General features: G+C 46.6%; 1 protein-coding gene across 1 annotated transcript; it reads right to left on the bottom strand.

Annotated features, from left to right (window-relative positions):
• Positions 1-1,473: 1,473 nt before the first annotated feature.
• Positions 1,474-10,657, bottom strand: LOC120040128 (fibronectin-like). Its single transcript, XM_038985373.1, has 13 exons — positions 10,295-10,657; positions 9,933-10,055; positions 9,610-9,747; positions 9,380-9,511; positions 8,355-8,492; positions 8,103-8,249; positions 7,347-7,580; positions 6,187-6,369; positions 5,763-5,939; positions 4,979-5,134; positions 4,180-4,308; positions 3,000-3,143; positions 1,474-1,658 (listed from the first exon to the last, which is right to left on the bottom strand). The coding sequence occupies exons 1-13, from the start codon at positions 10,440-10,442 to the stop codon at positions 1,489-1,491; spliced, it is 2,019 nt and encodes a 672-aa protein (XP_038841301.1). The 5' UTR covers positions 10,443-10,657; the 3' UTR covers positions 1,474-1,488.
• Positions 10,658-24,511: the final 13,854 nt, after the last annotated feature.

The following is a 24,511-nucleotide window of genomic DNA, read 5'->3' as shown; positions in this document are numbered from 1 at the left end:
AGAGAGACACAGAGAGAGAGAAGAGAGAGAGAGAGAGAGAGAGAGAGAGAGGAGAGAGAGAGAGAGAGAGGAGAGGGAGAGAGGGAGAGGGAGAACAGAGAGACAGAGAGAGAGAGAAAGGGAGACAGAGAGACAGAGAGACAGAGAGTGAAAGAGAGACAGAGAGTGAAAGAGAGACAGAGAGACAGAGAGTGAAAGAGAGACAGAGAGTGAAAGAGAGACAGAGAGACAGAGAGAGAGACAGAGAGACAGAGAGAGAGAGAGAGAGAGAGAGAGAGACAGAGAGAGAGAGAGACAGAGAGAGATACACAGAGAGCGAGAGAGATACACAGAGAGCGAGAGAGATACACAGAGAGAGAGAGATACACAGAGAGAGAGAGAGAGAGAGAGATAGACACAGGGAGAGAGAGACAGACACAGAGAGAGAGAGACAGAGAGAGAGAGAGACAAAGAGAGAGACACAGAGAGAGACACAGAGAGAGACAGAGAGAGACACACAGAGAGAGAGAGACAGAGAGAGAGAGAGACACAGAGAGAGAGAGACAGAGAGAGACACAGAGAGAGAGAGAGTCAGAGAGACAGAGAGAGAGAGAGAGAGATAGATACAGAGAGAGATAGATATAGAGAGAGAGCGAGAGAGAGAGATAGAGAGACAGAGACAGAGAGAGAGAGAGAGAGAGAGAGAGAGAGAGAGGACTGCCATCCAAAACATACAAACCACTACCACTTAGCAGGAAATATGTTTGAATTAAGATCAGGGCCAGGGCCCCTTCAGAGAGAGTGTGAGACGAGAGAAAACAGGATTTTTCCTTTAAGAGAGAAACACACAGCATTTGTACTGTAGCTAGATGTTGAGGGTCGTTTGTGACCGTCCGATATCATTTGGATCTATGTGTATGTGAGTGTGTGTTTTTCAGCCCAGTTCAAGAACCCCCCACAACCTTTCTGTGCTCAAAACCTGTCCTCTTCTTCAGAGTTGACACACAGACAACTAAATGTTGCAACCTCCTGTTTGGGCACTGGTTTAGTCATTACTTTTCAGCAACACTTTCAGGAATGGAATAGGAACATCCACTTCAAGTGATTCATGATTTTTTTTAAAGAACGTCATGTGAAAAACAGTACCTGGAATAACTTGTTTCCACTTCGGATATCGGAGAATTAAAACAGGTGGAGTACTTCAAGAGAGTATGTTCAACTCTTGTTGTACTGCTTCCTATAAGACAGTCAGTCCACCTCTAGTGGCATAGGGCTTCAAAAGCTACCGAGTGGTGCAGCGGTCTAAGGCACTGCATCACACTGCTAGAGGCGTCACGACAGACTCAGGTTTGATCCTGGGCTGTATCACAACCGGCCGGGATCAGGAGTCCCATAGGGCGGCGCACAATTGGCTGAGCGTTGTGAGGGTTTGCCTGGGGTAGGCCGTCACTGTAAATAAGACTTTGTTCTTAACTGACTTGCCTAGTTAAATAAAATAGTGTGGCTGCACTACCACCAATGGCCATTATCTAGGATGAGCAGTAGAGAGCCACTTACCACTCTCCACTTGAGGATATACTGGGTGATGTGAGAGGAGGCAGGGGCGTTCCACTGGATGGGGTGGGAGTCAGGCTGCTTCCCTGCCTCTGTGATAATCACCTGGACTGGGCGGTGGCCACCTGGGGGGAGAGGAGGAGGAAGAAGAGAGGGGATCTTTTATTAGAAGTCTCTAGTCTACTATCAAGCCAATTGTCACAGACAAGATGGTACTGAACAAATACTATGTATACTCCTTGAACAACTTTATATTAAGCTTCTGGAAATAAACACACAATTGTTAAAAGTCACATTCGCTTTTCCGTGTCAATTGGTTCACTGTTCACACCAGACAGACCTGGTGTGACCAAAAATTATCCTAGACTAGCTTGTCAGTACAGTGGCTTGGATGGAAACTAGTCTGAACCAGAAGTCTCTCCACTGTCTGGTTTCAACCAACTAAGACACCCACTGGGCCTGTAAATCACTAGGTGTCTTCAGTGTCTGAAATCGCACCAGGACAATATGTCCCCCCCCCCCCCCCCCCCCCCCCCCACACACACACACACACACACACCATACATACAAACACCTCCCTGTCACAGGTGAGCAACTCGCAGCAACAGCGGGGAGTCATTTGGGGCAGTCAGTGAGGTCATTTGACCTGCACTCTTAAGGTTCCCGGCCTGCACCAAACATAATGTACTGGGTGATGACCTGAAACTCTAAACAATCAAAACAGACATGTATTCCTCTGTATCTGTAACAGGCCACATGGGAAAACTAGGGCAGGATAACAGGGTGCAGGATTCAGAGTTTAGACTGGAGTCAAAGTGTTTCAGAACACTGCATCAAAGTTGCCAGTTGGTAACTCCTGGTTGGTGTGGTCTGAACACAGCTCAGCTGAGCTTTTCGGATTGACACCAGTGCTGTGAGGGGCCTCTTAGGAGGTGGGATTGTTTCACCCAAAGCGTGTTACCACCCAGTGGATTGAGAGAGAGACAGGAAGTGTGCGCAGGTAATGAAGTCCCCCAACCTCTCGGCCCTCCCTGCCCAGCTGGGTAGAACAACAGTACTCAGCCTCTCAGTAGGGGAGAGCCAACAAAGACCTCAGAAACTACAAAGACCCACGGAGGGAGGGGGGGCGAGAAAGGTGGACGGACGCACCCCTCTCCATTTGCCCCACATCAACATTTAGAAGTCCTCTCCGCCCTCCCTGCAGAGGTGGTGAAGGGGTGACACACCGCCCCCTCATTTAATTTCAAAGGGCCTTTCGATAGAGGGGGCATGGGGGGTATTTAAATAAGGGAGCGAATGGGAGAGTTAAAAAGAAGAGCTAACAACCCCACTGAAGACAGCCCTGACCTGGGTTATCTGACCTGGGTTATCTGACCTGGGTTATCTGCCCAGAGGACACACTCAGACAGTTCCACTTATGCTTCACTGGTCACACTTCTGTTAGCCAATCAGACGTCTCTCCTTACCTGGGAAGGTCTGCTGTGGCTCGCAGCTCATCTCACCAATACCGTTGCCATAGCAATAGCAGCGGTAGAGGACTTGGTGGATGGTTTTGTCCCAGGTCTCTCCAATCTGATAGAACACCCTGCTCTCAGGCTCCTGGCACTGGTCTAGAGGGAGAGAGAGGAGGAGAGAGATAAACTCCCATATCTATTGGGTGAAATACCACAGTGTGCCATCACAGCAGCAAGATTGGTGACCTGTTTCCAAAAGAAAAGGGAAAACACCCTTTTTGTAAATACAACCTATATTTATGTTTATTTTTTTTCCCTTTTGTACTTTAACTATTTGCACATAATATGACATTTGTAATGTCTTTATTATTTGTAACTTTTGTGAGTGTAATGTTTACTGTACATTTTTATGATTTATTTCACTTTTGTTTGGCATTGTAAACATATGTTTCCCATACCAATAAAGCCCTTAAATTGAAATTCAATTGAGAGAGAGGAGGGGAGAGAGAGAGACAGAGAGAGGAGGGGAGAGAGAGAGAGAGACAGAGGAGGGGAGAGAGAGAGAGACAGAGAGAGGAGGGGAGAGAGAGAGAGACAGAGAGAGAGAGAGGAGGGGAGAGAGAGAGAGAGAGAGAGGAGGGGAGAGAGAGAGAGGAGGGGAGAGAGAGAGGAGGGGAGAGAGAGAGAGAGAGGAGGGGAGAGAGAGAGAGGAGGGGGAGAGAGACAGAGAGAGGAGGGGAGAGAGAGAGAGGAGGGGAGAGAGACAGAGAGAGGAGGTGAGAGAGAGAGAGAGGAGGGGAGAGAGAGAGAGAGACAGAGAGAGGAGGGGAGAGAGAGAGAGACAGAGAGAGAGAGAGGAGGGGAGAGAGAGAGACAGAGAGAGGAGGGGAGAGAGAGAGAGGAGGGGAGAGAGAGAGGAGGGGAGAGAGACAGAGAGAGGAGGGGAGAGAGAGAGAGGAGGGGAGAGAGACAGAGAGAGGAGGGGAGAGAGAGAGAGAGGAGGGGAGAGAGAGAGAGAGGAGGGGAGAGAGAGAGAGAGAGAGAGAGAGAGAGAGAGAGGAGGGGAAGGAAAGGGATTCAAATTCCTGCTGCCAAAAATCTCTTTAGAATTTCAGCCCCTCTTGGGTAGAACGTGCCAGAGGTGCGATAAGGCTTTATTGAAGCTCTGAAGAGAAACCAGAGAGAAACTCACCGATGGCATCGCACTTCCAGCGCCCACGTCCCTGTCCATAACAGGTGCAATTCATCATGTAGCCCTGGTCATGGCGCTTGGTGAAGGTCTGGCTCACCTCGTAGGTCAGCCCATCCACAATGCACTGGTCTGGAGGAGGAAGGAGACAAGGGGTTTTAATAATGTACTGGTCTGGGGTAGGAAAGAGAGGAGACAAGGGGTTTGAATGATGTACTGGTCTGGGGTAGGAAAGAGACAAGGGGTTTGAATGATGTACTGGTCTGGGGTAGGAAGGAGACAAGGGGTTTGAATGATGTACTGGTCTGGAGGAGGAAGGAGACAAGGGGTTTAAATAATGTACTGGTCTGGGGTAGGAAGGAGAGGAGACAAGGTGTTTTAATGATGTACTGGTCTGGGGTAGGAAGGAGAGGAGACAAGGTGTTTTAATGATGTACTGGTCTGGGGTAGGAAGGAGAGGAGACAAGGTGTTTTAATGATGTACTGGTCTGGGGTAGGAAGGAGAGGAGACAAGGTGTTTTAATGATATACTGGTCTGGGGTAGGAAGGAGAGGAGACAAGGGGTTTTAATAATGTACTGGTCTGGGGTAGGAAGGAGAGGAGACAAGGTGTTTTAATATTGTACTGGTCTGGGGTAGGAAGGAGAGGAGACAAGGGGTTTTAATGCTGGTTGATCCTTTCAGTTCATTCTACATTCCAGTTGTCAAGGCTACTGGGTCTAGAAGCAGGTAATGACAGTACAACTCCTATGACTGTTGTCTAACAACACATAAGAGAACAGGTGCTAGTAAGGCGGTAGGACCTTTGAGTTGGGAGTAGGCGATGCAGCTCCACTCTCCGCGGTTGTTGCCCAAGCAGGTACATTGCATCATGTGACCCAGGACATCGTGGCGTTTGTCCCACTGGTCTCCCACACGGTACATGACCCCGTCGTTGGTGGTGCAGGCCTCCTCGTGGGCTGGACGGAGGGAGAGAGGGGTCAGTGAGGGGCTGTGTGTGCGTGTGTAGGTGGCATGGATCATCTCTTTTGGAACTGAGACAGACTTAGTTTCCAGACAGACTCTGGACCCATGCCAGTGTGTGGGTCCTATCCTCTGCCCAATGGAGCCAAGAGTCATTCATAATCATTCTAACAAGCTCTTATAGAGGCATTACTCAGCCCTCTTCATGACCGTCCCTCTCACTTAAATAGCTTAAAGACCAACTCATTAAATGCCCATTGAACCTCTAACGGCTCTGTAGACCGTAAGTAACCCCATTCAGTTAAACAGTCATTATTACCATCTGTAAGGGCAACATCAGACGGATGAAGACAAGACTAGTACATTTATCTTGATAAGACCTCTGTCAAATAGAGGAATTCAGTGAATGTTGAAGACAGTAGCCCGCCAGACCTTCCCACGCCCACCATACAGAGCCTGAATGACCTTTCAAAAGAGCGATCTTACCTAACAATAGTCTTGTTTGCATGCCGGTAAAGACGAGCTAGTCAATGTACCTGACTGCTACTGTGATTGTTTATTGTTTGGTGTGAGGGCCTGAGACGGGAAGAGACATGTCAATTGACAAATCACACACATACTCACCAGCCATGGGGCAAAATCCGTAGCGCTGCTCTCCTTCGTAGTTGGTTGTGGTACCGCACCACCTCATGCTGTCGCGGCGCCCATCGGCGGTACAGTCAGTGTAGTTACGCCCGTTGTAGAGGAAGGGGAACTGGCACAGGGCACCATTGGAGTTACCCCCTCGGGTCGACACCAGGGCTACAGAGCAGATCAAACTTTCAACAGTTAGATAGATAGCAGCATATCTATCTATCTACCTATCTAGCTGTCTAGCTAGCTACAGTATCTATCCATCTATCCACCCACTCACCCACCCGCCCATCCATCCATTTCCATCCATCTCCCTCCCTCCCTCCCTCCCTCCCTCCCTCCCTCCCTCCCTCCCTCCCTCCCTCCCTCCCTCCCTCCCTCCCTCCCTCCCTCCCTCCCTCCCTCCCAGACTCACAGTTCTTCTCGGTACAGAAGGAGTACTGCTGGTCTCTATGGTAGTCAGAGGTGGTGCTGCACCACAGCTGTCCATCAGTACGTCCCTCTGAGGTACAGGAGTAGTAGGTCTTATCCATGAACACAAAGGGGAACACACAGGCCTGGCCTTCTGAGTTCCCACCGTACACCTGGCTCTGGCCCTCTGGGGGGGGGGGGGGGGGGGGGGGAGAGAGAGAGAGAGAGAAGGTGAGACAGGTTAAGACCAAGTTAGATGATGTGAGACAGGTTAAGACCAGGTTAGATGAGGTGAGACAGGTTAAGACCAGGCATGATGAAGTGAGACAGGTTTAGACCAGGTTAGATGAAGTGAGACAGGTTTAGACCAGGTTAGATGAAGTAAGACAGGTTTAGACCAGGTTAGATGAAGTGAGAAAGGTTTAGACCAGGTTAGATCAGGTGAGACAGGTTTAGACCAGGTTAGGTGAGGTGAGACAGGTTTAGACCAGGTTAGGTGAGGTGAGACAGGTTTAGACCAGGTTAGATGAGGTGAGACAGGTTTAGACCAGGTTAGGTGAGGTGAGACAGGTTTAGACCAGGTTAGGTGAGGTGAGACTGGTTTAGACCAGGTTAGGTGAGGTGAGACAGGTTTAGACCAGGTTAGATGAGGTGAGACAGGTTTAGACCAGGTTAGGTGAGGTGAGACAGGTTTAGACCAGGTTAGATGAGGTGAGACAGGTTTAGACCAGGTTAGATGAGGTGAGACAGGTTTAGACCAGGTTAGGTGAGGTGAGACAGGTTTAGACCAGGTTAGGTGAGACAGGTTTAGACCAGGTTAGGTGAGGTGAGACAGGTTTAGACCAGGTTAGATGAGGTGAGACAGGTTTAGACCAGGTTAGGTGAGGTGAGACAGGTTTAGACCAGGTTAGGTGAGACAGGTTTAGACCAGGTTAGATGAGGTGAGACAGGTTTAGACCAGGTTAGGTGAGGTGAGACAGGTTTAGACCAGGTTAGGTGAGACAGGTTTAGACCAGGTTAGGTGAGGTGAGACTGGTTTAGACCAGGTTAGATGAGGTGAGACAAGAGGTAAGACAGGCCTTGACTATGGAAATATACTTTTTTGAGACACAACTTTTTACTTTCAGCGGAACTCTTGAAGTATTAGTCTGAGTTAAGACTCACCCTTCTCCTCACAGCTGACGGCCCCAGTACCCTGGCAGGTACACAGCATCTGTTTGCTGCCCTGCGTCCTGATCCAGCGCATCCCCACGTGGAAGGTGGTGCCCGAGTCCGTGCGACAAGCCCCCTCCTGGGGGGGTTCGGGGAGGGTGGAGGGCTGGTGGAGCTCCGTCTGGATGGTCACACGAGTACTTCCTGTACCTGTTCCTACACCTGTTCCTGTACTAACACCTGTGCCTGCGCACCAGGAAGACAAAGAGGCATGTATTTACCTATCCCAAGCGGCTGGTGGTAACTTCATTGGGGAGGACGGGCTCGTTGTAATTGCTGGAACGGAATTCATGGAATGGGTTTGATATCATTCCATTCACTCCATCCCAGCCATTATTATGAGCCGTCCTCCTCTCACCAGCCTCCTCTGTTACCTATATATTAATTTATAACCTGTATATCAGTGTATAACCGGTTCATTTAATTATTTATGCATTAAAATATATATATTTATTTATATTTTATTTAACCTTTATTTAACTAGGCATGTCAGTTAAGAACAAATTCTTATTTACAATGACTGCCTACCCCGGCCAATTGTGCGCCGCCCTATTGGAGTCCCAATCACGGCCGGATGTGATACAGCCTGGATTCGAACCAGGGACTGTAGTGACACCTCTTGCACTGAGATGCAGTGCCTTAGACCTCAGCGGTAATCTTGTAATCTTTTACAAAGAGTATGTGTAAAACACAAGAGGGCCGACTCACCAGTAGTGGCAGAGTGTCTCTCACACTTCCACTCTCCTCTGCCATTTCCTGTACACAGACACTGGAGTTGGTGTCTGTTAGCATCTGTCTTGGTCCATGTGTCTCCGATGCGGTAGGAGGTCTTGGTGTCCTGGTCATTACAACGGTCTAAAGAAATAAGGAAAGGAATGATGAGTGTGTGTGTGTGTGTGTGTTTAAGTGTGTGTGCGTTTACATGAGTGTGTATGTATGTGCTTGCGTGTGTGTACTTACTCCTAGAGGTACAGGTGATGCGTCCGTTGCCCTCCCCCAGACAGGTGCAGTCGATCATCATCCAGCCTTGGTACGGCTTCTCCCAGGTCTGCCCCACCACGTAGGACGCTCCGCCCGTGTTGTCATAGCAACGCTCCGCTGCACAAAAACAAGTTCCCAAAATGTTGTTGTTATTATTGTAACCTAATTATTTGAACTTAATTATCCATCACCTTCTCCAAAGGGCCTGTGGGTTTGATGATGGAGTTACAAGCAAGTTATTTTCTATACGATAAGCAGCACAAACGTTAGTGGAACAACAGGTTACATCTCCATCACTTCCCTTCTCTGTCACACATCTCTCCTGTGAATCCTCCTCACGCGCAGGTGAATCTTGGAAAGGTATTTTCAGAATAAGATTTATTTAGACAGTGTGCACGTCTCCATCTTTTCCAGAATAAGAGTCCCAACATAAAATCTAAATGGCAATGCCATAATAAAAGTCTCAGATACACATGACATATTTCTGATTATAGAAGAAATTCCCAAACCATGCCTACATTATCACCAAATCATCTTCACCATTAGGGCCTACCACCATATGAGTCACCTCACCTAACGTTCCATGAAAACACTAAACTGAGCTAAATCAATAGTTATGGGGCAACGTTTGGGATAGAGATGACTGTTATGGCCTTCAAATATTTACAATGACATCTAGCACTATTTCCAATAAATGACTCAAAGAAGGACTTTGAACTGCAGTTTGATTGGTTTAAGGACATCCCCATTTAAAAAAAAACGTTTACCCCAACAACCCACAGGCCACACATTCATTCCTTTCAGATTACATCTAGTCTCTCTTCTACTCAAAGGACTCAGACAGACAGACACTCACACACGGGTTTGCAGGTCCTCAGACAGACACTCACACACGGCTTTACAGGTCCTCGGACAGACAGACACTCACACACGGGTTTGCAGGTCCTCAGACAGACAGACACTCACACACGGGTTTACAGGTCCTCGGACAGACAGACACTCACACACGGGTTTGCAGGTCCACTCTCCCTTGCCGTTTCCCAGACAGACGCAATCCAGCATGTAGTCGCCGGTCTCGTGGGGCCTTCTCCAAGTGTCCCCGATTTTATAGGATCTGCCTCCCTCGTGGCAGCGGTCTGGAAACGAAAATACCAAACATCATTATTCATGAACACTAACGTACTACATAAGTACACAAATAATACTATACGAGTTGTCGGGAAGGGCAACTCACTTCCGATTGTGCAGCTGATTTTGCCGCGGGCGGAACCGATGCAGGTACAGTCCCACATCATGCCGTCCTTCGCCCTCTCGTAGGTCGCACCCACAGGGTACGTCTGGTCGTTGTATTTGTCATAGCAGGTCTCCTCCCCTGCAGAAGGCACCAGAGAAGACTTTCAACATGTGGCCTAAACGTTTGAGATAAACGAAGCGACTTCTGTGCGCAATGGCAAAAGTGCCAAAAAGGGAACGCGCTCTAGAGCGCACGGATGTTGTGCAAAAAACGAAAGAAATTGCCTACTTCATTATACATTCAAGTCTGGTGCTCCAGCTCACCTTGGGGTTTTGTTTTACATTTGATCCCTGCCGCTCCGTTGCAGGTACAAAGCAGTGTACTCCCAAGGTAAGCCTTCTCCCATTGATCGTTTAGTCTGTAAGAATGTCCGTTCTCATCGCAGCCTGCAAGATGATGGAGACACACACAAAAGAGCCATGAGTCCTGAGCAAATTCGGCGCATGATAGGTTAGCTAAACACCCATATTCAATACATGTACAGTAGTGATTAAAAAAATCATCTTAGATGTCCTTCATAAATGGAATTGTAACTACAGTTGTTAATTACAAGCTGTGGGTTCAAGGTGCATTCAAATGCTTTATCTAAGGGGCAAAATATGACATTAAGAGCTAGTCTACATACCTTGAGCAAGGGGTACTGTGTCTGCGAGTTCGGGGTAAACTTGTTCCTGAGCTTGTCTCTTGTTTTTCCCTTGGTTCTTTGGCATACAATGGACCGCGCTGCTTACGCACAGCGCAACCAGCAGCCCTGTCACTGGGCTACCAGTCATTTTGTTAAAGTTAAGAAGAAAAAAAACAAGACACTTTTACGTTTCCAGTTATGTCCTAAGTAAAAATAAGAACGATCCAGGTGCGGTGAAGTTGACCGTCAGGAGCGGATAGTATTCTCTCCCCTTGCTTTCCAAATATTACCCCGTGCTGCTTCTCCCAGCGGCTACTTTGACCGCCTTTCCTGCAGCTGATGCGATAGACCGACTGGAGGGACGCAGACCGTTTTTATATGTGATCACAAAGGCACTGTTTGGGGGGAGGGGCAATGTGCGTCTGGGTCCAGGGGAGCAACACAGACTCGTCACTTACCAACCACGCTAAACCGCAGACCCAGACCAAGAATGAAGACCTCACAAACAGAGTACAGCACGAACACCCTGAGGCTGGGCTGGGTTGTGCAACCTGGACTCAGAGGTAGACATAACACAGTAAAAAGTAAACCTGTTAAACTCAAATTAGCATATGTTACATTTAGTATGGTATGTATTCATTTGTGGATGTCCATCATCCATTTAGTAGGATATGTTATGAATTACAATTCATACAATATGTTACGAATTCCAATTTGTTGTGGCTAACATTAGCTACATGGCTAACGTTAGCTAAGGTTATGGTTAAGGTAAGGGTTAAGGTTAGGGTTAGGGGTTAAGGTTAGGGTTAGGAGTTAAGGTTAGGGGAAGGGTTAGCTAACCCGCTAAGTAGTTGCAAAGTAGAGACCTCCCCCCATTCATTTTTGGCTTAAGTAACCTTCTGTCTTATGTACCCATACAAAACATAACATATCATACTAATTAGAGCATCACAGATTTACATTTACTATGTTACGTCTTCGAGGCCAGGCTGGATAAATAGGCCTACTACAAAATTAACCAGAGTTATTTTATTTCACATATTTTATCAAATTGATATGAATCGAATCCGTTAAATCGGAAATAGACTGCTTACAGGGTAAGGAAACCAATGTGTAATTTTGTAATTTGTGTGAACTATCCCTTCAACACAAAATGCCTACACTCAGACAAACTTCAATTTATAGGCCTAATGATAATGACAGCGTAATGTTGATAGGCTAATCATGCTAAACTGGTCCTTTACAGAACAGTCAATGTGACCCACAATGACTTAGCTATCAAACATTGGCAATTCAAGCGTTAAACGGGGAAAAAAAACGAATTAAAGTATAATGATAAAACTAGGCCTGCAAGATTGCAGTCTCATTTCTGTTTGGACTTAAGAATGACATGTTTTGGTTAGTCGATGGGGGATGAGGGGGTTACTAACAGCTCACCCCTACGTTCCATCACTGTTTAGAGGGAAAAAGTTGACCCTAATGCACCCAGACTGGTTCACTGTTAGGGAGGAACCCAACAGTTTCATCTTATCTACACATGAAACAGAAAAAGTTTTAGTGCTATTAGCTACATTTATATTGATTGCGTAAGAGCCAAACATTATTTTGATGGAGAACTGTTTTGAAATTGGCTCATTCTGTTGAATTATTGTATACAGTTCTATCAGTACATTTCAGATGTTATGAATTGTGAAACATCACCCTCCCTTCCTCCCTTCATCATCCCATCCCTCCTCCGGTTGCTCCTCCCCATCCCACTCTTCTCTCTTTCTTGCCCGCCTTCCAACATTTGTTTTTTCCCTCTTCTCCTCTTCAGTATGTGTGTGTGTTTGTGTATGTGTGCGTGTTTGCATGTGTGTTTGTTTGTGCGTGTGTGTGTGTGTGTTTGATCATGCGTGTGAGAAAGCAACAGAGCAAGAGGTGTTCTTGCATTTTTCTTTGCATATTTTTGTCTGCCTCCTGCCCTTACCAAATAAATCAATGCTAATAGCACATTTTATACGCTCAACGACAGAAAACAAACCCCTCTTTTCATGAGTAATGTTTGGTTGTCTGTGGTTGGGGTAACTTTCTCCCCAAATATTGTGTCACCGATTAATCCCTCAGCTGAGGAAAGTAATGTTTTCCCAATGAGAGGAAGAAAAAGAGGACAGCGGGAGATGACAGATGATATGACTCCTGGTTGTGGCAGTGGACTGTCAACCTGGGAAAACCTCAAACGGACGTCTTCCGGTTTAACTGAGATTAGTCACAGTCCAGGTCTGGTCTGGTCTGGACGGTGGCTTCAGTACGGTAAGTCAGATCCGTGGTTGGGTTCCTGTAAGTGTCCACTTGGCACAAACCTGGTACCAAATCCCGGTTCTGAAACACAAAACAACGGAACACTTCCTTGTTTTTTATACGGATGGTGAATCACTGAACCTTCCACATGTGGAGAAAGGTGAGCGCCAAAAGTATCACATATTTTCCACCCATGAATCAACTCCAAAACAACCAGGTGTGGGTAAAAACTGACATTTAAGGCTGCATGACTCCAGAACATTTAATAAAAAAGGGATCAAAGCAAACTTCTGTGTAGTATATGCATAGACCTATAAACTCATGAGGAATCACCTTCAGCTCCCATTGGGCCATTCAACCCTCATCTCCAAGCCAGTAGCATCAATCTCATGTCCCCTGTTAACTACCCCCCCAGGTGACAGGTTGTTGATGGAGATAACTTAGGCTGTACTGGGGTCAGGGTTAGGGTACTCCCTATACATACTTCTGGTCTCCCCTGAGTATGACTTCATTTCCTGTGCTGGAGGTTGTAACCCAAACCCTGCTATGTCAGATTTATGACCAGTCTCTCTCTATAGCCCTAAACAGCAGCCTGGATTGTGTCACAACTCTCCCCCACCACGTCAACTCTGAGCCCAGACAGAAACCCAGGTACGGTAGATCAGAATTTGCTCTCACTCTCTGGTTCGTCTCTGGTTCATCTTTAGATATGTTTTTGCAGTCATTTAGGGCCAGTTTCCCGGACACAAATATCCTATTCCTGGTAATAGTTAGTAGTTAGAGACATAGAACCTGAAAAATAACTATGATGTCATGCTAGGAACAAATTGTTCTATCAATATCTCTCTCTTCTTCTCTTCTAGCCTCACTGTGTTCCTGTGCCTGTAGTCCTGGGAGGCCTTGTTGTTAACCTGTGGTTTCCTGACCCTGCCCGAGCAAACTGAGGACGGACGGCTTGGGGAGCGTCCGTCTGTCCCAGAGCCTGTTGCCAGTTGGCCCAGGGACAGAAGGGCTGGAGAGGTGACATGACAACTCACACCCACGTCTGCCTCGGGGGTTCCAGCCAGAAGGCTCGGGGTATTCAATCAAAATGTGCATCAGGAAGTCTTCTAAGAGAGAGCATGCCAGTTTATGCATTATGGTTTTATCTCGAATGCTTGAAAGCATGTCTTGTTCCAATGTTACAAAACAGTTGACAGAAGACACAGAACTCAGTGGCATTTTGCAAAACACTAAATGTATTTTCACTATTGGTTAGAGCCTGTAAGTAAGCATTTCACTGTAAGGTCTACACCTGTTGTATTCGGAGCACGTGACAAATAAACCTTGATTTGATTTGATTGATGGGCTTATCAGTCCACCTTCACCCTTCATCGTCATAGTTGTTGGCTGGATCAGCAAAGAGAGGACTGCACTTCTGAACAGGATGTGAAATACGTGCGGTGGTTTGGTGTGACGAAGGCCAGAGGTGGCTGGGAGAGGAGGACCCTGTCAGACACAGTGAGACTCTTCTGACCAGGCATTCCTCAAGATTCCACAACACAGTGCCACAAGGGCAGCGTTTCCGTGGTTACAGAGGGGCCGCCGGAGTTCTAGGATGACGGGGTCATCTTGACTTGAGAGAGTGAGTGATTGGAACTGGGAAATGGAGCTTCGCTGACTGAAAGTGTGGAGTTACACTAGCCAGGTGGGTTTTCAGTTGGTGAAGAGGTGTACTCATGGGAAGACGAGCAGAGGGACTCAAGGGAGACACACACACACCGTGCTCCACAGCCCTTTCCACCCACACCTTGGTGATGAGGCAACATCCACATAAAGAGCCCAGTGGGAAGGAGGAAAGTCCAAACACATGTTCTGTTCTGACCCATGCATTCTTTTACTAGCTATTTAAGACCACCGTAACTCCTCTCCCTGCAGAGTAGGATCCCTGTCCAAAATAAAGGAAAGGTTTGTGTGCTTCTTATGTTACAGGCTTTCTCAAACCGTTTTAGGCTGATGTAATGTCTCTTTCAGTGTCTTGAACACCTCCCCGCTTACCCTACCCTCAGCCAGGTCACCCATGATACAAGTCATTATTCAACGTCCATCCATGTCTGAGGACGTTGGGGTAAGAAGTGGGAACCGGCCACTAGGGGCTACGGTACGTGCAGTTACCTTCAAGTAGGTTTCGGATCTGCTAGGGTGTTGTGGATGGGGATGACTGACGGGCGTAAGCATCCTCCTCTGATTCCAAAAGTTGCACGTTTCAATCCAGCCACAGAACGTTTAAAAATATATATTTTTGTTTAAATCCTAAACCTTAAACCTTAACCCTTACCTTAACCATTCAGAGTTAATGCCTGACCCTTTAACATTTGGAGTTAATGCCTAAATTTAACCTCAAACACTTTGAAATTTGACATTTGGAACAACTTCGAAATTTGACATTTGAGAAACATGGATGAACGTCCAATTTGGACGTGAGACTGTGAGATCTGGTACCTACCCACCCCACCTAGACACACTCACTTCATTTCTTTATTGTTCCTCTAATTTTAGGCCTTCCTCTATTTCACCAACCAATGCGATGTGATGCCTCAGAGCTGGTTTGTCATAATTTCCCCTTTCAGTAAGCAGACTTTACATTAGTACATTAACCACTAGCATCAGCAGTCGGGCTGTGAGACCTCTCTGTCACCGCTGTGCTGCTTGCTGACCAAACTGGCTGTGTTTTCACACCACTGGCCTGGCTGGCTCGAGTCCATGTGCTCTTAAAAGGTGTGTGCTGTTTCCTCTCTCTCTGGAAGTGGCTGACTTGATCAAAGACTAGTGGCTCATGTGCGTGTGTGTGTGTGTGTGTGTGTGTGTGTGTGTGTGTGTGTGTGTGTGTGTGTGTGTGTGTGTGTGTGTGTGTGTGTGTGTGTGTGTGTGTGTGTGTGTGTGTGTGTGTGTGTGTGTGTGTGTGTGTGTGTGCTTGCATGAAGGTGTGTCTGTGCCGGTGGTATGGGGGGAGGTGCACTAACGTGTGTTGTTGTGGTGTGTGTGCCTGTCTGTTGGAGTTCAAGAGGTGTCAAGGACTTCCTTGAACCCCCCCCCCCCCCCACACACACACACACACTTTCTCACCCTCCTAAACCAACACTGATGCATCGTGCCTGCGGGGTCTAGTCTGGGTTAGGTCACAGTGAATGCACACTGAGTGAAAAGGGAAAAGACTGGCCTCATCAGACAGAATATCGAGCCAGTCTGTCTGTCCTCATGGTTTAAAGTCAAGGGAAAAGCTGAGCGGGCACGTCTGCATCTTGTTTACCCTTAAGAGAGAAAAAATTGACCCTTTGTCTGTACTGGAACTACCCTTCACAGACATGCACAGAATTTGGGATCCATGTGAAAGTGTCTGTGCTGGTTCAGATTCAGATGAAGATTGATTAGCTGGTCAGGAAGTGACTGACCATAATCCATCACTTTAATTCATCCTTAATGAAAGTGAAAAGGTGATGATATTCACACTGAGGAGATACATGGCTTCCTGTATACTGACAACATGGGAGCATGGCCGAAAGAAAGGGAACATGGTACAACACTGCTGTGTGTGTGTATGTGTGTATGTGTTGACTCCGGTGAAAGAGAGAGAGAGTGTGGGCGTGTGGTGTGTTGACTCTGGTGAGAGAGTTTATCTGTGTGTGTGTGTGTATGTGTGTGTGTATGTGTGTGTGTGTGTGTGTGTGTGTGTGTGTGTGTGTGTGTGTGTGTGTGTGTGTGTGTGTGTGTGTGTGTGTGTGTGTGTGTGTGTGTGTGTGTGTGTGTGTGTGTGTGTTGACTCCGGTGAAAGAGAGAGAGAGTGTGGGTGTGTGGTGTGTGGTGTGTTGACTCTGGTGAGAGAGTTTATCTGTGTGTGTGTGTGTGTGTGGTTGTCTCTTACTCATGCTGGTGTGTGTCTGGGACGTGCATTTGAACAAGGCCCCTTCTCTACAAATACCTGCTTCGTCATCTCTCACTGAAAAAGCGGTATATGGAGTGAGAGAAAGAGAGAGAGTTAAAGAGAGTGAAAGAGAGAGACAGAAAGAGAGAGATATATATATAGAGAGAGTTATATATATATATATATATATATATATATATATAGAGAGAGAGATATACACTGCTCAAAAAAATAAAGGGAACACTTAAACAACACAATGTAACTCCAAGTCAATCACACTTCTGTGAAATCAAACTGTCCACTTAGGAAGCAGCACTGATTGACAATATATTTCACATGCTGTTGTGCAAATGGAATAGACAACAGGTGGAAATTATAGGCAATTAGCAAGACACTCCCAATAAAGGAGTGGTTCTGCAGGTGGTGACCACAGACCACTTCTCAGTTCCTATGCTTCCTGGCTGATGTTTTGGTCACTTTTGAATGCTGGCGGTGCTTTCACTCTAGTGGTAGCATGAGACGGAGTCTACAACCCACACAAGTGGCTCAGGTAGTGCAGCTCATCCAGGATGGCACATCAATGCGAGCTGTGGCAAGAAGGTTTGCTGTGTCTGTCAGCGTAGTGTCCAGAGCATGAAGGCGCTACCAGGAGACAGGCCAGTACATCAGGAGACGTGGAGGAGGCCGTAGGAGGGCAACAACCCAGCAGCAGGACCGCTACCTCCGCCTTTGTGCAAGGAGGAGCAGGAGAAGCACTGCCAGAGCCCTGCAAAATGACCTCCAGCAGGCCACAAATGTGCATGTGTCTGCTCAAACGGTCAGAAACAGACTCCATGAGGGTGGTATGAGGGCCCGACGTCCACAGGTGGGGGTTGTGCTTACAGCCCAACACCGTGCAGGACGTTTGGCATTTGCCAGAGAACACCAAGATTGGCAAATTCGCCACTGGCGCCCTGTGCTCTTCACAGATGAAAGCAGGTTCACACTGAGCACACGTGACAGACGTAACAGAGTCTGGAGACGCCGTGGAGAACGTTCTGCTGCCTGCAACATCCTCCAGCATGACCGGTTTGGCGGTGGGTCAGTCATGGTGTGGGGTGGCATTTCTTTGGGGGGCCGCACAGCCCTCCATGTGCTCGCCAGAGGTAGCCTGGCTGCCATTAGGTACCGAGATGAGATCCTCAGACCCCTTGTGAGACCATATGCTGGTGCGGTTGGCCCTGGGTTCCTCCTAATGCAAGACAATGCTAGACCTCATGTGGCTGGAGTGTGTCAGCAGTTCCTGCAAGAGGAAGGCATTGATGCTATGGACTGGCCCGCCCGTTCCCCAGACCTGAATCCAATTGAGCACATCTGGGACATCATGTCTCGCTCCATCCACTAACGCCACGTTGCACCACAGACTGTCCAGGAGTTGGCGGATGCTTTAGTCCAGGTCTGGGAGGAGATCCCTCAGGAGACCATCCGCCACCTCACCAGGAGCATGCCCAGGCGTTGTAGGGAGGTCATACAGGCACGTGGAGGCCACACACACTACTGAGCCTCATTTTGACTTGTTTTAAGAACATTACATGAAAGTTGGATCAGCCTGTAGTGTGGTTTTCCACTTTAATTTTGAATGTGACTCCAAATCCAGACCTCCATGGGTTGATAAATTTGATTTCCATTGATAATTTTTGTGTGATTTTGTTGTCAGCACATTCAACTATGTAAAGAAAAAAGTATTTAATAAGAATATTTCATTCATTCAGATCTAGGATGTGTTATTTTAGTGTTCCCTTTATTTTTTTGAGCAGTGTATATCTATATATATATAGAGAGATATATATATATATATATAGAGAGAGAGAGGGGGGGGGGGGACAAGGCAGTGTTTTCAGTGGTTAGACCTTGTATTAGGCACCCAGGAGCACAGGGACAGGTAGCATGAAACACACTCATATACTCACCATATACACACAGAACACACAGAGCATTGTAGAGCACTTACAGTCATTTACTATAAATCCAGAATCAGTATGTTATGGATCTCCCTTTTGAATGCCTATGAACGTGAATGGCTATGAACGTGAATGGCTATGCTTTTCTTAAGTTGTAACTAGTGTTTGTTTCCAACAAACAGTTTCCCGGCATTCTTTTTCTATTTTCTGCTTTCATTTCAAGTAGTTTCCCCCAAAGTGCTATGATTTCTTTCAGCAGAGCTTGCGAAAAGGACAGTGGTTGGATTCACTATAGCGCCTCTCCAAAACAAGTCAAATAGAACAGGGTATGTTCCAGCTAAGCTCAGGAAATCTTACAGCCTTGTCTGCCTCCGAAAACTTGTCAATGACATCATTACTAAGTGTTTCACATTGAATGCCCTTGGAGGAATATAATCTAGGTTTACAAGCTCTCAGCAAACGTTCATCTCTCTTACTCTCGCTCTCCCTTCCTCTCTCAGTCAGAGCTAACATGGACTTTTAAGACCAAAAGCCAGGGCGGAAATACTTAGTTCACCCAATGCCAGCCACGCACACACACATGAGCGCATACACACACGCGCGTGCACACACACACAGCCAGTAAAGTTGATCATCCACGTCCTGAATATTGTCCAACACGGACTGGGAGGAAGCTGAAAAGCAGCCAGTAGAGAGCAGCTCCAGTGCTGGGAATGTACAGCCACGCTCCCAACCAGTGAAGGGAAATATCATTAACTGTACGATGGGCATCAGCATTACTTATTCCCGTCTAGACTCTCTGAGCCTGTCTGTTCTACCTGCCTCCTCAGTCACCCCAGGTGAGGTGGGCCTCTTTAGGGGGAGGAATTCCATGACGAGGCCCCTGGGTCTGGTTCTTCCCTGGTTGTGTAAATGTTGTGTGTTGCCACGGGATGAGGGTTCAGGCTACAATAATAAATCAAGTCATTTGATTCAGAACCATAGATTGAATGCTTGTCCTGGACTGGGCTGCCTGAGTATTACACAGATAAACTCACTTCAATAACATCACCTTTAACAAATTCATACATGCTGGGAGACTAAATAGTGTCTGGATCTGGAAACGTTCAATCAAAAAGGGGAAACAAGTAGGGGACACACACACACACACACACACACACACACACACACACACACACACACACACACACACACACACACACACACACACACACACACACACACACACACACACACACACACACACACACACACACACACACACACACACACACAGGTGTGAAAGGGTGAGGACAGACACATCAGGGAGCTATCCGACTGTATTTGCTGAATTGTCTGCCTGGGTGTGTGTGGGTTGGTGTGTGTGCGTCTGTGTGTGTTTGCGTAGACGTCTGAATGTGTGTGTGCAGGGTAGACTGTGGTAAGGGTCTTTCTACCACACCTGGAAGAGTGACACGGAGCTCTTAGTTCTGAATCTGCTCTTATTAGTTACAGTGTCAGTCAGTAGGCTTTCACAACCTGTCTCTATTCACCTCACCTAAACCTCACGGTGTGGCCCACAAATACTGTTGGACTCTAAATACGCAAATTACTCTTTTCACAGGGTTCTAAAATAAACGTTTTGATCTACTTGAACCATTTTGTCCAAGCTTTATACTTCTGAAACCAAACTAACCCACTTCTGAGCACAAAACTGCCAAAACCCTTGCCAGTGTCTGTCTGTAGGGGTGGCAGGTAGCCTAGCGGTTAAGAGCGTTGGGTAACCGAAAGGTCGCTGGTTTGAATCCCCAAGCCGACAAGGTGGAAAAATCTGCAGTTCTGCCTTTGATCAAGGCAGTTAACCCCAACAACAACTGCACGCCGATGACGTGGACATCTATTATGGCAGCCCCCGCACCTCTCTGATTCAGAGGGGTTGGGTTAAATGCGGAAGATGCATTTTGGTTGAATGCATTCAGTTGTACAACTGACTAGGTATCCCCTTTCCCCTGTCATCACCACACAATCGCCCCACAGGAGCTCAACATGACACTTACATCACATCCTCTGGGAGTATCGTCATGTTCCAAGCTGAGTACAAATAAACCTGTGAAAACAAACATAAACATTTTAGGCGGTAAGGGGATGATTTTATAGGGTAGCTGAGTGCCCCTTTTCTAGCTGCCCCAGCCCCTTTTTCAGCCTTTCTTTGTTGTTCCTGTCTGCCCTGTCCTGCTCCCATCTCTCTGCAGACATTGCTGTGGTTGGTCTCTGTTTGGACACCAAAACAGCCAGACCCCCATGTCAGGACCAGGGCCAGGCCACCACCACATGCCCAGGGAGAGTTGACTTAGTGGGGAGGGCCGGAGGAGACGACTGGGACCATGGAAGAGAGGTCTTTGTCTGTCTGTCTGTCTGCAGTAGTGCTGAGTAAAGCTTAGTTCACATCACACACAGCTGATTCTTTTGCCATATGGTGAGTCAGTCTAGGGGGGAGGAAGGGTGAGGAGGGGTGAGGAGGACGTCATTTCTGTAAGTTTGTCTGTATTTCATCTTAATCAGACAACATCAACATAGTGATGGCGGGAATAAAGGGCAAGGCAATAATGTGTTCCACAGTGTCATGGTGGGAGGATGATCACAAGAGCAGTTCAGTTGAACTCTGCTGAGGACGCTCTATTCTCTGATCCTCAAACACACACATTACCTCTCTCTCTCTCTCTCTCTCTCTCACTCACTCACTCACTCACTCACTCACTCACTCACTCACTCACTCACTCACTCACTCACTCACTCACTCACTCACTCACTCACTCACTCACTCACTCACTCACTCACTCACTCACTCACTCACTCACTCACTCACTCACTCACTCACTCACTCACTCACTCACTCACTCACTCACTCACTCACTCACTCCCCCCCCTCTTTCTCTATCCCTCTTTCTCTATCACTCTTTCCACTACCTTTTTTGGTCCCAGTCATAAATAAAAATCTCTCTGGCCACATGTGAGGGGAAGTGAGACTGGCTCTCAGTATTTCTCAGGCCACTTAAAGGGCCGGCGCTGTTTTGGGGGGGAATACCAGGGTTAGTTAATGACTACGCCACAGAGAACCACACTAGAACCAGTCTGCTGAAAGACCGAGGGCCAGAAAGTTCTAGATAGTCTTCCCATTTAGGCCAAATGGTCTTGGTATTTTGCCCTGTAGTTCTGACTGTGTGAATGATATGTTTTAACTGAAAATCGGCTTTGGATTTAGCAGTTCGGTGTACTCACTGCACTTGGAGAGAAAGACAGACAGCCCCACCCACGCACACACACACACACACAAAAGACAGACAGCCCCACCCACACACACACACACACACACACACACACACACACACACACACACACACACACACACACACACACACACACACACACACACACACACACACACACACACACACACACACACACAGTTTCTCTCTCTCTTTAACATTGGATCTGTAACAGGAGGTGCTAGAATAGATACGGTCTCTGTCTCTGTCCCAGCCTGCTGCCAGCCTGCACTAACTAACTGTAATCACATACACTACAGTTGATTATCTATCCTGTTGCCAAGTCACTTTATCCCTACCTACAGTATATGAACATATCTACCTCAATGACCTCGTACCCCTGAACATCGACTCAATACTGGTTCCCACGTATATAGCCAAGTTATCATTGATTCGGTACTGGTTCCTGTGCATATAGCGTAGTTATCATTGACTTGGTACTGGTTCCTGTGTATATAGCCTAGTTATCATTGACTCGGTACTGGTTCCTGTGTATATAGCCAAGTTATCATTGATTCGGTACTGGTCCCTGTGTATATAGCCTAGTTATCATTGACTCACTACTGATACCCCATGTATATAGCCTAGTTATCATTGACTCGGTACTGGTTCCTGTGTATATAGCCTAGTTATCATTGACTCACTACTGATACCCCATGTATATAGCCTAGTTATTATTGACTCAGTACTGGTTCCTGTGTATATAGCCAAGTTATCATTGACTTGGTACTGGTCCCTGTGTATATAGCCTAGTTATCATTGACTCAGTACTGGTTCCTGTGTATATAGCCTAGTTATCATTGACTCGGTACTGGTTCCTGTGTATATAGCGTAGTTATCATTGACTCAGTACTGGTTCCTGTGTATATAGCCTAGTTATCATTGACTCGGTACTGGCTCCTGTGTATATAGCCTAGTTATCATTGACTCAGTACTGGTTCCTGTGTATATAGCCTAGTTATCATTGACTCGGTACTGGTTCCTGTGTATATAGCGTAGTTATCATTGACTCACTACTGATACCCCATGTATATAGCCTAGTTATCATTGACTCAGTACTGGTTCCTGTGTATATAGCCTAGTTATCATTGACTCAGTACTGGTTCCTGTGTATATAGCCTAGTTATCATTGACTCGGTACTGGTTCCTGTGTTTATAGCCTAGTTGTCATTGACTCGGTACTGGCTCCTGTGTATATAGCCTAGTTATCATTGACTCAGTACTGGTTCCTGTGTATATAGCCTAGTTATCATTGACTCAGTACTGGTTCCTGTGTATATAGCCTAGTTATCATTGACTCAGTACTGGTTCCTGTGTATTTAGCCAAGTTATCGTTGACTCTGCACTGGTTCCTGTGTACATAGCCAAGTTATCATTGACTCGGTACTCGTTCCTGTGTACATAGCCAAGTTATCATTGACTCGGTACTGGTTCCTGTGTATATAGCCAAGTTATCATTGAGTCAGTACTGGTTCCTGTGTATGTAGAGTAGTTATCATTGACTCAGTACTGGTCCCTGTGTATTTAGCCAAGTTATCGTTGACTCTGCACTGGTTCCTGTGTACATAGCCAAGTTATCATTGACTCGGTACTGGTTCCTGTGTATATAGAGTAGTTATCATTGACTTGGTACTGGTTCCTGTGTATATAGCCTAGCTATCATTGACTCGGTACTGGTTCCTGTGTATATAGCGTAGTTATCATTGACTCGGTGCTGGTTCCTGTGTATATAGCCTAGTTATCATTGACTCAGTACTGGTTCCTGTGTATATAGCCTAGTTATCATTGACTCGGTGCTGGTTCCTGTGTATATAGCCTAGTTATCATTGACTCGGTACTGGTTCCTGTGTATATAGCGTAGTTATCATTGACTCGGTGCTGGTTCCTGTGTATATAGCCTAGTTATCATTGACTCAGTACTGGTTCCTGTGTATATAGCGTAGTTGTCATTGACTCGGTACTGGTTCCTGTGTATATAGCGTAGTTGTCATTGACTTGGTACTGGTTCCTGTGTATATAGCGTAGTTGTCATTGACTTGGTACTGGTTCCTGTGTATATAGCCTAGTTATCATTGACTCGGTGCTGGTTCCTGTGTATATAGCCTAGTTATCATTGACTCAGTACTGGTTCCTGTGTATATAGCGTAGTTGTCATTGACTCGGTACTGGTTCCTGTGTATATAGCGTAGTTATCATTGACTCGGTGCTGGTTCCTGTGTATATAGCCAAGTTATCATTGACTCGGTACTGGTTCCTGTGTATATAGCCTAGTTATCATTGACTCGGTACTGGTTCCTGTGTATATAGCGTAGTTATCATTGACTCGGTGCTGGTTCCTGTGTATATAGCCTAGTTATCATTGACTCAGTACTGGTTCCTGTGTATATAGCGTAGTTGTCATTGACTTGGTACTGGTTCCTGTGTATATAGCGTAGTTGTCATTGACATGGTACTGGTTCCTTTGTATATAGCGTAGTTATCATTGACTCACTGTGTATTTATTCCTTGTGTTATTATCTTTCTATCATTTTTCTATTTCTCTCTGCATTGTTTGGAAGGGCCGTAAGTAAGCATTTCACTGTTAGTCTACACCTGTTTGTTTACCAAGCATGTGACAAATAACGTTTGATTTGATATACAGAAGTTACATTCTCCAACTGTGCCTTCTCTGTTGCCTCCATTGTTGGCTCCCCTCCTCCTCCTGTGACAAATAACATTTGATTTGATTTAGTCTAGCTCGATCTCATACCCACAGTCTACAGCCTGCCAAGTGACTCACGCAGTCTGTCTG

Source organism: Salvelinus namaycush, unplaced genomic scaffold, assembly GCF_016432855.1.
Source record: "Salvelinus namaycush isolate Seneca unplaced genomic scaffold, SaNama_1.0 Scaffold3258, whole genome shotgun sequence".
Lineage (NCBI taxonomy): Eukaryota > Metazoa > Chordata > Actinopteri > Salmoniformes > Salmonidae > Salvelinus > Salvelinus namaycush.
Note: the sequence above shows the minus strand (reverse complement) of the source record. Positions and strands in the feature narration are given on the sequence as shown.